Raw genomic sequence first — 13,594 nt, 5'->3', positions numbered from 1 at the left:
GAAACAGACAGTTGTTTCACGCTCATTTGCAGAAGCAAAGTATAGAGCAATGGCCACTATTTCTAGCGAAATCATTTGGTTAATACGATTACTACGAGACCTACAAGTGCCTTGTTCTAATCCAGTACCACTTTTTTGTGATAATCAAGCTGCCATCCACATAGCTGCAAATCCAGTTTTTCATGAACGTACGAAACACATAGAAATTGATTGTCATTTTGTTCGCCAGCATATTCAGTCTCAAACTTTGATTCCTCGACCTATCACTTCAAAATTTCAGCTAGCAGATATTTTTACTAAGGCACTTGGGCGTGACCGTTTTCATGAGTTACTTAGCAAGTTGGGTGTTTCAACTCTTCACACTCCAACTTGAGGGGGAGTAATGAAGATAACAATTGCAATTTCCTTTATCCTTAATCCTCTCCTTCTTTATCTTTTCCCATATCTCCTTAATTCTCTCCTTTTATCTTCTCAAATTGATATGTACATATCTTCTCAAATTCTTTAGCCGATAGGTTAGCCAATCCTTTTAGAAATGCTTAGCCGATCTCAACCAACTCTTGTATCTCAATTCAACTCTTGTATAAATACATGTATTAACAAATAAATGTTATATAGTGAAGAGTTAATTTACTCTTTAAACGTAACGCCAACAATACAGAAATTTAACTAATGAAAGCTAATTCCATTACAGATTATAATAGGAATCAAAACTGTAAAATAAATGACACAAAACTGCTACGAAGTTAACAAAAGGTCTAAACATAACTAGATTAAAAACCCTTTCACTGCCATAATGAAGACCATAGGAGATAGCGTAATAACACCAAGTATGCTTCAAAGCAGTCTGGAACTTAGTTTGGCATCCTTGGATTGAAGAATGTTAGAGTTCTAAGGTTTTTAAAGGAATCAAGAAGAAAAACCAGAGAAAATATTTGAGGAAGACAACATCTATTAACGGTAATGGGGCTATCTATACAAGGCTGCAAACAGGAGGAAGTGAAACGATAACGTTTTGCATAACAACTTGCTTAGGAAAAATAAGAGGGGGACCGATGCAGCTGTATGTCGTTGGGTGGTCCTTAACATGCATCAAATCAAAACGTCTATAAGCACATGGCCTAAACAAAGAAAGAAATCTATAGCATATAGTTAAACTGTCCCGAGGCAAGTCCCTTGTTGACACCCGTCCAGGACATGACTGGTATTATTCAATTTGTTTTGGTCGTTTTGGAGTTTTCGGACATGGTTGGTATTATTCGAATTGTTTTGATTGTTTTAGATGTTGAGTTTTGGGTTAAAATAAGATGTTGGGGGTGCTTTGGGGTTTTTGAGTTCTTGTCGAGCTTTTTGGGTATTTTCTCCTTTTATTTGTTCTTTCAAATTTTTCTTCTCTCACTTAATTGTGCTGCTTTCTCTTCTTTTTACTTCGTCTGTTGTTTTGTCTTCCGCTCTCTATTGTTGGTTCTTTCTTCTCCTTGGGTTCTTCATTTTTGTGTTGGATTTGTTTTCTTTTGGTTAGTTTTTATCATTTTCTTTGTTTAATTCGCTCACTTAATACACTATTGGAGTAAAAAGCTTTGTATATAATTATTATCAAATAGCACTATTTACATGTCCATTGAACACAAGACTTGTCAATATCAATTTCAATTTACTTAAAAAATTACCTGTCTTGCCACGCGTATCGCGCGGGTTACACTCTAGTAAAGTAGTAAAGGCCAGCACGTGATAACCACATTTAGTGACTAAAAGCTCAACGTTTGAAGAGTACCAGCCTTCATTTTACCGAAACAATTAAATCCTTTCGCGCCATATGAAGCTGAATACATTCTGACTTTCATTTTCAACACATCCCTTGAAAGTCAGAACTGCAAATTCCCAGCTTGTCTCTTAGAGTTTCAAACTTCTCTTCGCTAAGGCCTTTTGTGAAAATATCTACTAATAGGTTCTCAGTGCTACATTACATGACTAAAATTTCTCCATTTTTAACTGTTTCTCTTATAGCATGAAATTTGATTCGAATATGTTTTGTTCTTCCATGATTGACTGGATTTGAAGTTATTGCAATAGTTGATTTGTTATCCACCCAAAGAACTGTTGGTTCTTGTTGAATGACCTACAAATCCAACAAAGTCTTCTTGAGCCAAAGTGCTTGATTTGTAGTAGAGGCTGCAGCAAAATATTTAGCCTCTGCTGAGGATTGAGCAATAATTTCTTACTTTTTAGAATTTCAAGCAAACAACACGACTTCCAAAAGAGAAACAGTAGCCACTGGTACTGTTGGGATCCTCTCAACTTCCTACCTAGTCACTATTTGAGAATCCTCGAAGTTTTTGGTTCACAAGTCTACTAAACTTTAAACCATAGCTTAAGATTCCTTTAATGTATCTGTAGATAGTCGACTTTGGTTAATACTTATTCTCTAAAGAATTACTTTATAGCATAATATTGTACAAGAATAATGAGAACAAACATTACAAGTAAAGCATTACTTCAAGCAGAACAACTACAATAAGTGAATTACTACTTCACATGAAACAATTAGAATAAGTGGAGCACTACTCAATGTAGAGCAACTAATATAAATAGAACAACTACTTTTTATAGAATAACCACTTCATCTAGATGATAGTGAAAGTAATCCAGAATAAGTGGCAGAGTTCATGAGTTGTTTTCATCTTAAGATGTTCTAGAGAGTTTGGCTTAGTGGCTCAGATGTGGAGGTAGTTAAGAGGTTTCTTTCTTAACCTTTTTCCTTAAGTACAAGTGTTTCTCTCTTTACCTTATTCTCTTGTACCTGTTCACATACAGCTTCTTCTCTTATATCTATTCAATACAATTTCTTCTCTTATACCTATTCATATACAGCTTTTCTTTGTTAGCTTCTATTCGAGAACAAGTCTTATTGCATCTAATTACTTCAACAGTCACATAAGAGGTTACTAACCGTTACTCGACATTAACTTTTAGTAACGGTTACCTAGTATTAAACTCTCCTTAATAATATCATTCATTACATGCATTAAAACCTTTTCTTGTAATCGTTACTTTTGGCATTATATATAGGACCTTCACAATTCAAAGAGGAGACTTTTCACTTTCAAAACTACCTTACTCTCACTCAGAGCTTCTCTTCCTAGCCTATTCTCACTTAGAACACCTATTCTCTTCTTGTTCTCTTCCACTTACCACTATACTTAGTATTTCAAGAACTGTTCCGATCTTACTCTCCATTGCCTTCGATGCATCCTTTTACTTGTTTTCAACGCTTCCTCTCCTTATCATAAGAACCCTCTTTTATAGTATCTAAGGATCTTTTTAGTTGCATTCAGATGTACTTCTAAGGACTTTTGCCTATATTTAGACAATAAACTAGTGGCATATATGATATCTGGCTAAGATGCAAATATGTAAAGTAAACAACCTATAAGTTTTTTATAGTGTGTTTCATCAACCTCTACACTTCCATCATCCTTGCTAAACTTGCTACCAGCAACCAGTGGTGTTGTTGTAGCTTTGCAACTTTTCATTCAAAACTTCTTTAGTAAATCAACGACATACTTCCTTTGATGTATAAATATTAGTATGTTCTCTAATCAATTTGTGAGCCAAGAAAGTATGACATTTTTCCTAGGTCACTCATATCAAACTCCTGTTGCATTTTAATCTTGAAATCATCTACATAGCTTCCATCACGACCAGTGACGAATAGATCATCAACATAGAGTGAAACTATTGAAAGAATAAGATTATCTGAACTTTTACACACAACGTATGCTCACTGTCATTTCTAATAAAGTCTTGATCCTTCAAGTAATTATCCATTCTCTCGTACCATGTACCATGCCCTCAAAGCCTATTTTAGCCCATAGAGTGCTTTTATCAACTTGTAAACCTTGCCTTCATATCTAGGTTCAATAAAGCCTTTAGGTTGTTCCACATAGATATCTTCTTTGATGGTCCCATTCAAGAATGCAAATTTGATGTCTAGATGCCAAATCTGTCATCCCTCCCTAGAGGCAAGTGCCACCTATAGCCTAATTGTGTCATGTCTGGCTACTAGTGCAAATGTTTCAAAAAAGTCCACACCATATAACTAAGAAAAACCTTTCACAACTAACCTGGCTTTGTGTTTATTGATAAAGCCATCTGAGTTAAGTTTTGTTCTATACACCCATTTAACTCCAATAATCTTCTGCTTATCAAGTTTATCAACTAGAATCCAAGTTTGATTCTTTTTTTATCATAGCCATCTTAGCTTCCATGGCTTGTTTCCATTTTTAATCAACAATAACCTCAGCATATGAACTAGGTTCTGCCAAGATCATATAACACCTAGCATAAATCTCTTGGAGTGACCTTGTTCCTTTTATAGGTATTTCATGAACATTCTCATCTGCGTCAAAAAAATCATCAAACTTTTGAAAATAGTCTGCAATAACTTTATGATTTTGTGAGCTTTCTATGGTGCTTGTATCCCAGTTCCATTTCATGTTTTCATCAAACATAACATCCTTGTAGATAAATAACTTCAATGTTTTAACATTCAACAACCTATATCCTTTTGAAGTTTCACTGTACCCCAAATGTATTATAGTGACTAATTTTTCATCCAACTTTGTTCTTCTTGTATTTAGTACTTTTGCATAACAAATACAACTAAACACTTTCAAGTGATCCACTGTTGGTTTGACATTAAGCCATGCTTCATAGGGGGTCTTACTTGTCAAGGCTTTTAGTGATGCTAAATTAAGTAAATAGTTGGTTGTGTTGACTGCTTCTACCCACAAAGTCTTTGGTAAACCTTTCTCGAACAGTAGACACATTGCCATCTCCATTGGGGTCCTATTTTTTTTCTTTCTAACACACCATTCGACTGAGAGCCATATGTGACTGTTAGTTGATGCACAATTCCAAACTTACTTAGATAACTTTCAAACTCCTTTGCTGTGTACTCAATCCCATTATCACTTATTAGCATTTTTATATTTAAACTCATCTGATTTTCTACCAGTGATTTAAATTTTATAAACATTTTTGCTTAAAAAAATATACCCAACTAAATCTAGTAAGGTCATCAATAAAGAGTATATAGTACCTACTTCCATTGACTAATGTAGTTTTTAAAGGACTTCCAAGATCAGTATGGAGCAGCTACAGCTTTTGTGTTACATACCATCTTCTGTTTTTGGGAAATGGTATGCGTTTCTGCTTACCAAACTGACATATATCACAAACTGTAATCTAACTTTGAGATCTTGGCAAACCAACAATCATCTCATTCGAGGCCATTCACATAAATTAAAAATAGTTCACATGGCCAAACCTTTTGTGCCACAATTCTGCATCAGTCAAGGTACATTAATTATAAACTGCATGATTTACTTTCATCTAGTCCAAGGGAAAGCACTTGTCTCAGATGCCAACAATAAACAATTCAATTCCAGCAGGATCCTTTACTATGCACGCTTTGTCCTTGAAAATTAATTCATAGCTATCATTCACAAGTTGACCAACGCTAACAAGATTTTGGCTAACCTCTAGAGTATAAAACACATTTGAAATAGTTGTCAAACCACTACTTGTTTCAACTCTCACTATTCCAACTCCAAAGACTTGCAAGAATTCTCCATTGCCGATCTCCATTTTGGTTTTATACTTGTCATTCAAATTAATAAAAATCCGCTTGCATCTAGTTAGATAGTTTGAACAAGCACTATCAATCAGCCAGGTGTCTTTTCTCTTCTCTTTTTTTGTCATTTTTGCCATAAACAGAACTTCTTCATCAACTTGATCTTTCTATTCAACAACAATAGCTTTTTCTTCCACCTTGGCACCACGATTCTTGTAAACCTTTTCAACATGCCCTTGTTGGATATAGGCCCTGCACTTAACATTTGGCCTGTATCAACAATATCCCTCTGTGTGATTTGTCTTCTTACAATATGAGCAGGGAGAAAAGTTTCTTTTTTGATCTCCTTGCTTGTTGTCACTATCTTTCTTCCTTTTTTCTTTTCTCTTATTCCCAGATTTCTTTTAACTACCACTATTTGTTCTTTGTCTGCATTCCTAAACATAAAAGCTCCCTCAACATGAGTTTTTTACCTTAAAGCCCTTCTTTCTTCCCGAGCTTGAAGGGCATTTAACAACTCAGTGACAGAAATGGCCCCTAGATCTTTAGAATCCTCTAGAGATGAGATTTTACCCTTAAATTTCTCTAGTAAACTAACCAATAGCTTGTTCACTATTCTTTTTTCAGAAACACTTTCACCCAAAAGCCTCAATCAATTCACAATTTTAAGAACCTTTTCAGAATAGTCCTGAACCAATTCATCATTTCCTATTCTCAAAATTTCAAACTCTCTCCAAAGATTCAAAGCTTGAATCTATATAGTCTTATCAATCCCATGAAATTCTACTTTCAGCTTATCCCAAATTTCCGTAGATGCTTTACAGTTCATGATTCTAGAAAAAATAAAGTCTAAAATATCTGAATGAATACATGAAGGAGCTTTGTTTATAGGCACCAAGCTCTTTCATAATGAGGATTATGTCTAAACAACATAATGAATACAAAGCTCATAATGAGGATTATGGTTTAAGTTGAAAGCTTTTGTATACATAATCTTCATTATGGTTTAAGTTGAAAGCTTTTGTATACATAATCCTCATTATGTTGTTTAAGTTAAGCTATGGTCGGATTAGGAACCCTCAACACAAGGAGATCATCACCAGATTCAACAATCTCCCATAGGTCATATGCTCTCAAGTAAGCTTCCATTTTAATCATCCAAATAGGGTAATTTTGTCCTGCAAATATGGGAGGGGCAGAAATATTGAAACTTAACGATGCCATTGAAGTGATAGACAGCTGAAACAATCAACAGTTAGATGAGAACCAAAACAGTGATAACGTCACATACCACGTTAGAGTTCTAATGTTTTTTAGGAAAATGAAGCTGCAAAATGGTTTTTAAAGGAACCAAGAAGAAAAACTAGAGAAAATATTTGAGGAAGACCACATCTATTAAGGCTGTGGAAGCAAAACGATAATGTTTTGCATAACAACTTGCTTAGGAAAATAGAAGAGGACCCACACAGTTGTATGCCGTTGAGTGGTCCTTAACATCCATCAAAACAAAACATTTATAGGCACGTGACCTTTTACAAAACCAAAGCAAAATAACAACCGAATGGAAAAACATGAAATAAATAAAGTAATAAAGACCAGCACGTCATAAACACATCTGGTGACTAAAAGCTCAACACATGAAGAGGATGCGCCTTCACTTTACCAAAACATTTAAATCCTTTCACGCCATAGGAAGCTGAACGCATTCTGACTTTCATCTTCAACAAAGAACGATAAGGAATAGGGATCAAAAACAAATCATTCTTCCTTCTTATAGTTAATCCAAATGATTCAGTCATGTCCAGATCTTCACACTTCATTTTGTTTGGAAGTTTCCAATCAAAATGATACAGCAGGTTGGCAAGGGGTAGCTCGATATTGGGTAGTGCAAAGGAAATTCCAGGACACATTCTCCTTCCAGCACCAAATGGGATATATTCAAAGTTTGTTCCCCTGAAATCAATCGGTTTATCGATGAACCTTTCGGGCTGAAACTTTTCTGCTTCCTTCCAATAACTCGGATCTCTTCCTATTGCCCATGCGTTCACGATGACCTTCGTCTTGGCAGGTATCTCATATCCACCAATAACACAATCCTCACTACATTCCCTTGGTATTAAAAGAGGTCCAGCAGGGTATAATCTCAAGGTCTCTTTGACAATGAGCTTCAGGAATTTCAATTCCTCAAGCCCTACTTCATCCACTTTTCCTTTCCCATGGAAGACCCTTCTCACCTCAGCTTGCGCCTCCTTCATTAGCTTCGGGTTTCTTACCATTTCGGACATTGCCCATTCCACTGTGTTTGATGATGCCTCGCTACCGGCTCCAAAAATATCCTATAAATTGGAAGAATTTTCAGTCGTTTGCAAGTATATTAAGTGGAATCGGTTAGAAATTACATGACTCCGTGATTCATCAAAATTCAAGCACACAAACCTGGATGACTGCTTTTATGTTATCCTTTGACAAAGGAAAGTCAAGGTCACCTTGTTGTTGGAGCTTAAGAAGGATATCAACCAGATCTTCCTCGTCTTTCTTATTTCCTGTTTTTGTATTTGCCATTCCGTTTCTCCTCTCTTTGTGTTGATCGATTATCTTTTCAAGTATCCTGTCTGACGCCTTATGTAACTTCTCGAGTTTAAGCCTAATCCCACTGATCAATTTCAGCATCTCATTAGAAGGATACATATCAGCTAAGCAGAAACCACCTGCTAACTTCGAAACCTCTATGGCAATCCTTATGAATTCTTCTTCGTCTCCGCTCTTCTTCCCGAAGGCTGCTCTCGCTGTTATGCCATACGTCAGGGAGTAAATTTTCTCACTGAGATTAACTGGGGATCTTGCATTCGAAGATATGATTTCCATGAGAGCTGACACCTCTTGTTCCCTGATTGATTGGAATGATTGGACACGGTTTGTACTCAAAAGCTCCGTCATGCAAATTTTCTTCATCTGTCTCCAATAATTTCCATATGGTGAAAAGATGATGTCTTGGAAATTGTATCCCATTATGCTAGCAGCCAGCAGATAAGGCCTTTGGCAAAATGTTACATCATGGGTTCTCATAACCTCTTTCGCCATTTCCGGGGATGAAACTACAAGTGTTGGAACTTCCCCGAGCTTTAACCACATCAAAGGTCCATACTTCTTGGCCAAATCTCTCAGGGTGTGATGGGGTAGAGTGCTGACAAGCTGGTGCAAGTTACCAATGAGAGGTAGTTTCCATGGCCCTGGAGGAAGCCTGGTGAAAGATTTCTTGGCTTTTTGAGCTTTAAGATGTTGGACTACTGTGAAAAACAGAAAGAAGGTGATGAGGAACAAGTTGGAGGAGGAAGATTCAAGCTCCATGAAACTCAAGGTGATCACGATGACACTTTTTTCACTTCTAGTTTTTTTTTTTTTGAAAGGCTAGAATATTATTGCTGATAAATTCTCACTAGGAGAAGCTAAAAGCGAGGTCCCAGATGTTAGAGCTGAAGCATGCATTGACTTTATCATTTTGTCTATTATGGCTTTGCTTCGTTGTACTGGTTGTTGAGTGTTTTGCACAGGTGTTTATGATGTGTCATCTTGCATGCTTATCCTTTGATGCAGCTTAACACTTGTCTCTTGTGTTAACAGCTGTTAAGCTTATATAATTTGTATAAATATTTTGCATATAGTTGAATGAAAGAAATGCAGAACTTTCAGCTTATTTTCCTCTCTGTTTTATCAGCTTTTACCTCTCCTTACCAGAGCAGAATTTGTTATCGTTTTTTTTGCTCTGTTATAATTCAACAAATTTGTCTTCTCCCATAGTTTCCTTACACCAGGGAGACTTGCGGAGGTACCAAAAGAGTCCCCAAGGATGGGGACAGGCATTGCTTCAGGTAAGAGAGACCTGATGGCCTGATGCTCCAGAGAGAAGAAGAAAGAAGATGTTCCTAGCCTTCTATGTACATGGAACAAAAAAGGCAAAAAAAAACTCAGAGTAAAACAACCCGCATCAGTAAAAGTAAAGCAAGATCATTTTCTACATTTAAAAAAAGAAAACATCAAGTTCCTGTCTGTGAATTCAGTGCAAGAGCCTACCCACATTAATATTTAACATGTCGTCTGTGAGTATAAAACAATGTTCCAAAAATGTTCACGGGAGGAGCCACCTTGGATATTTTCCATGTGTACCATCTTGTACGTGTGGTCGAAAACCAATTTTCATGCTACCTACCTAAATTTACTATCACAAAATTGTACTATAATTAAATTAATGTTCATTCATTACCAATCGATTTAAACAATTAAGACTTGATCTAACTAAGAGTTACTATATAAATTTCTCTAAAAAAATTGATGAGGTTTAGAAATTCAAATTCTCTCCTTCCTTAGACAATTTCTCCTATAAAGAAATACAAATTTCTTGATCCTTATGGAAGACTGTAAATAGTAACATTGCCACCAGATTCATGAGTTAGACTACAAAGAAAATCAAACTGAAATATACATGCCACACATTGCTGTCATGATCAGGTTGTACTTTCAGTCCCACACCACTCGTTGTTTAATATTCTGTTATAAAATATTCAAACAATTTATTCGATAATAAATGTATATATCTCCATCATAAATATTTTCAACAATTCAATTCAATTGGTTGGTGCTGTATGTCATGTGCCGAACCTGGCTGCTGTCTACTGAGCTGTCTAGCTTGGTCCAAACTCTTAGATTGTGACACCGTACGTGTACTTGCTCACCTCATGAGATGTAACTGGCTCCAAAACCCCCAACCTCATGGAAAAGATGTCCCAAACGCAAATTTCCATCACCATGAATAATTATAGTTATATTTCTGTTATAAAGGTAAAATCTTAAACCTTTACCTATCTTTCATTAGTTTTATGATCATACCTTATATCTTTCAAAACCCAGTTTTAAATTCTGATGATCAACGTAGCAAATAGTATATGTTCTTAACATATAAATACATGTGTGTAAATATACATATATTATTTCCATTTCTTTTACTTATCTACTAGAGCTGAAATTTTTTTTTCAATATAAAAATAATTAACAATCTAAGAGACAAAAAATTTGAGGAAAAAAAATTGTAAATTGTAAAACAGTAGTACAGTTAACTAAAACGTCTTACTAGTCTATCAATTCCATCCAGAGAAATATAAACAACATTGACAGATAAGTCAGAACAGAAAGTCTTGCCACCTAAAGCATGTTCTGCCTGGATTCTGATTACTCACATGTTCTCCAAGAACAAATGATATTGCTTTTCCAAAATAAAAAAGAAATCAAGTCAAAATTAATTTAACCATTTAAGTCAATATCAAGTTAATAAAAAAAATTATGAATTTGATCAAATTATTTAATTATCCAATCCAAAAACAAAAAATAAACCAATTCAGCATAAAAATGAACCGATCATATCATTGGGTTATCAGTTCAATAAATCTTACCCCAATCTGGTGGTCTCATTGGATTTTAATAACTATACGAGCATTATGCCTTTCAAAAAAAAAAAAACATTATGAGAATTACAATTCATCAACTGGTCTGGTCAACAATTGAGGGAATTATTGGTTTGGTTTGTATATACACCCTATTTTGATACATGGATAATGTTACCAAAACTGGCATTGCATATAACGTACGAAAAGAGAACTATAAAAATTATTATTAACCTAACGCCAACAATACAGGAATTTAACTAACGAAAGCTAATTACATTACACATTATAATAGGAATCAGAACTGTAAAATAAATTGACACAAAACTGCTACGAAGTTAACAAAACACAGTACAGAAGGACTAAACATAACTGGATTAAATACCATTTTCACTGCCAAAATCAAGACCATAGGAGAGAGCGTAATAACACCAAGTATGCTTCAAAGCAGTCTGGAACTTAGTTTAGCTTCCTTGGATTGAAGAACGATAAGGAATAGGGATCAAAAACAAATCATTCTTCCTTCTAACAGTTAATCCAAATGATTCAGTCATGTCCAGATCATCACACTTCATTTCGTTTGGAAGTTTCCAATCAAAATGATAAAGCAATTTGGCAAGGGGTAGCTCGATATTGGGTAGTGCAAAGGAAATTCCGGGACACATTCTCCTTCCAGCACCAAATGGGATATATTCAAAATTTGTTCCCCTGAAATCAATCCGTTTATCGATGAACCTTTCGGGCTGAAACTTTTCTGCTTCTTTCCAATAGCTTGGATCTCTTCCTATTGCCCATGCATTCACGATGACCTTCGTCTTGGCAGGTATCTCATATCCACCAATAACACAATCCTCACTACATTCCCTTGGTATTAAAAGAGGTCCAGCAGGGTATAACCTCAAGGTCTCTTTGACAATGAGCTTCAGGAATTTCAATTCCTCAAGCCCTACTTCATCCACTTTTCCTTTTCCATGGAAGACCCTTCTCACCTCAGCTTGCGCCTCCTTCATTAGCTTCGGGTTTCTTACCATTTCGGACATTGCCCATTCCACTGTGTTTGATGATGCCTCGCTACCGGCTCCAAAAATATCCTATAAATTGGAAGAATTTTCAGTCGTTTGCAAGTAAATAAAGTGGAATCGGTTAGAAATTACATGACTCCGTGATTCATCAAAATTTAAGCACACAAACCTGGATGACTGCTTTTATGTTATCCTTTGACAAAGCAAAGTCAAGGTCACCTTGTTGTTGGAGCTTAAGAAGGACATCAACCAGATCTTCCTCGTCTTTCTTATTTCCTGTTTTTGTATTTGCCATTCCGTTTCTTCTCTCTTTGTGTTGATCGATTATCTTTTCAAGTATCCTGTCTGAAGCCTTATGTAACTTCTCGAGTTTAAGCCTAATTCCACTGAACAATTTTAGCATCTCATTAGAAGGATACATATCAGCTAAGCAGAAACCACCTGCTAACTTCGAAACCTCTATGGCAATGCTTATGAATTCTTCTTCGTCTCCGCTCTTCTTCCCGAAGGCTGCTCTCGCTGTTATGCCATACGTCATGGAGTAAATTTTCTCACTGAGATTAACTGGGGATCTTGCGTTCGAAGATATGATTTCCATGAGAGCTGACACCTCTTGTTCCCTGATTGATTGGAATGATTGGACACGGTTTGTACTCAAAAGCTCCGTCATGCAAATTTTCTTCATCTGTCTCCAATAATTTCCATATGGTGAAAAGATGATGTCTTGGAAATTGTATCCCATTATGCTAGCAGCTAGCAGGTAAGGCCTTTGGCAAAATGTTACATCATGGGTTCTCATAACCTCCTTCGCCATTTCCGGGGATGAAACTACAAGTGTTGGAACTTCCCCGAGCTTTAACCACATCAAAGGTCCATACTTCTTGGCCAAATCTCTCAGGGTGTAATGGGGTAGAGTGCTGACAAGCTGGTGCAAGTTACCAATGAGAGGTAGCTTCCATGGCCCTGGAGGAAGCTTTGTGAAAGATTTCTTGGGTTTTTGAGCTTGAACAAGTTGGACTACTAAGAACAACAGAAAGAAGGTGAGCAACAAGGTGATGAAGTAGGGACATCCAAGCTCCATGAAGCTCAAGGTGATCATGATACTTTTTTCACTTCTAGTTGGAAGCTCAAAAAGGGGTTAAACTTGTTTCCTCAGAGGTAAAATCAAAGCACTTTTTATAGTACTTCTAACCTCTAAATCTTGGGGGGGTGGGGGGGGGCGGGGGTAGGGTGGGGTTTCCATGGTATGTTTCTGACTGAACTCTTTACAAGCAGGAGTAAATGATAAGTACAAAAATCCAACTTGATTTTCAGAGAATTAGGGATAAAATTAGAATAATTAAACAATATGGAGTAATGAATACTTAATGCGGCTGCCAGCAATTGGCAGAAGAAACTTGACGAATCCATTTTTATAAAGGCAGTTCAATAAGTTCAAAAGTTTAAAACGAAATATTCAATGAGATCTTCTTTTATTGAAATTAAAAAAAATATTAAATTTT

General features: G+C 36.0%; 2 protein-coding genes across 2 annotated transcripts; both read right to left on the bottom strand.

The window, feature by feature from the left end:
* LOC18593322 (cytochrome P450 71D10) lies at window positions 7,007–9,293 on the bottom strand. Its single transcript, XM_007020492.2, has 2 exons — window positions 8,072–9,293; window positions 7,007–7,971 (listed from the first exon to the last, which is right to left on the bottom strand). Exons 1-2 carry the CDS (start codon window positions 8,981–8,983, stop codon window positions 7,258–7,260), a joined length of 1,626 nt encoding a protein of 541 aa, XP_007020554.2. The 5' UTR covers window positions 8,984–9,293; the 3' UTR covers window positions 7,007–7,257.
* LOC18593321 (cytochrome P450 71D10) lies at window positions 11,244–13,208 on the bottom strand. Its single transcript, XM_007020491.2, has 2 exons — window positions 12,262–13,208; window positions 11,244–12,161 (listed from the first exon to the last, which is right to left on the bottom strand). Exons 1-2 carry the CDS (start codon window positions 13,189–13,191, stop codon window positions 11,535–11,537), a joined length of 1,557 nt encoding a protein of 518 aa, XP_007020553.2. The 5' UTR covers window positions 13,192–13,208; the 3' UTR covers window positions 11,244–11,534.

The sequence above is a fragment of the Theobroma cacao genome, chromosome 7, assembly GCF_000208745.1.
Source record: "Theobroma cacao cultivar B97-61/B2 chromosome 7, Criollo_cocoa_genome_V2, whole genome shotgun sequence".
Classification (NCBI taxonomy): Eukaryota; Viridiplantae; Streptophyta; class Magnoliopsida; order Malvales; family Malvaceae; genus Theobroma; species Theobroma cacao.
This window is presented reverse-complemented; position numbering and strand designations above follow the sequence as displayed.

What these genes read in the sequence shown, in the direction of transcription:
- LOC18593321 (XM_007020491.2), bottom strand. Translation starts at nt 13,191, where the DNA reads ATGATCACCTTGAGCTTCATGGAGCTTGGATGTCCCTACTTCATCACC. An exon ending in ACATAAAAGCAGTCATCCAG is followed by an intron (nt 12,162 to 12,261) that starts GTTTGTGTGCTT and finishes TCCAATTTATAG; the next exon opens with GATATTTTTGGAGCCGGTAG.
- LOC18593322 (XM_007020492.2), bottom strand. Translation starts at nt 8,983, where the DNA reads ATGGAGCTTGAATCTTCCTCCTCCAACTTGTTCCTCATCACCTTCTTT. An exon ending in ACATAAAAGCAGTCATCCAG is followed by an intron (nt 7,972 to 8,071) that starts GTTTGTGTGCTT and finishes TCCAATTTATAG; the next exon opens with GATATTTTTGGAGCCGGTAG.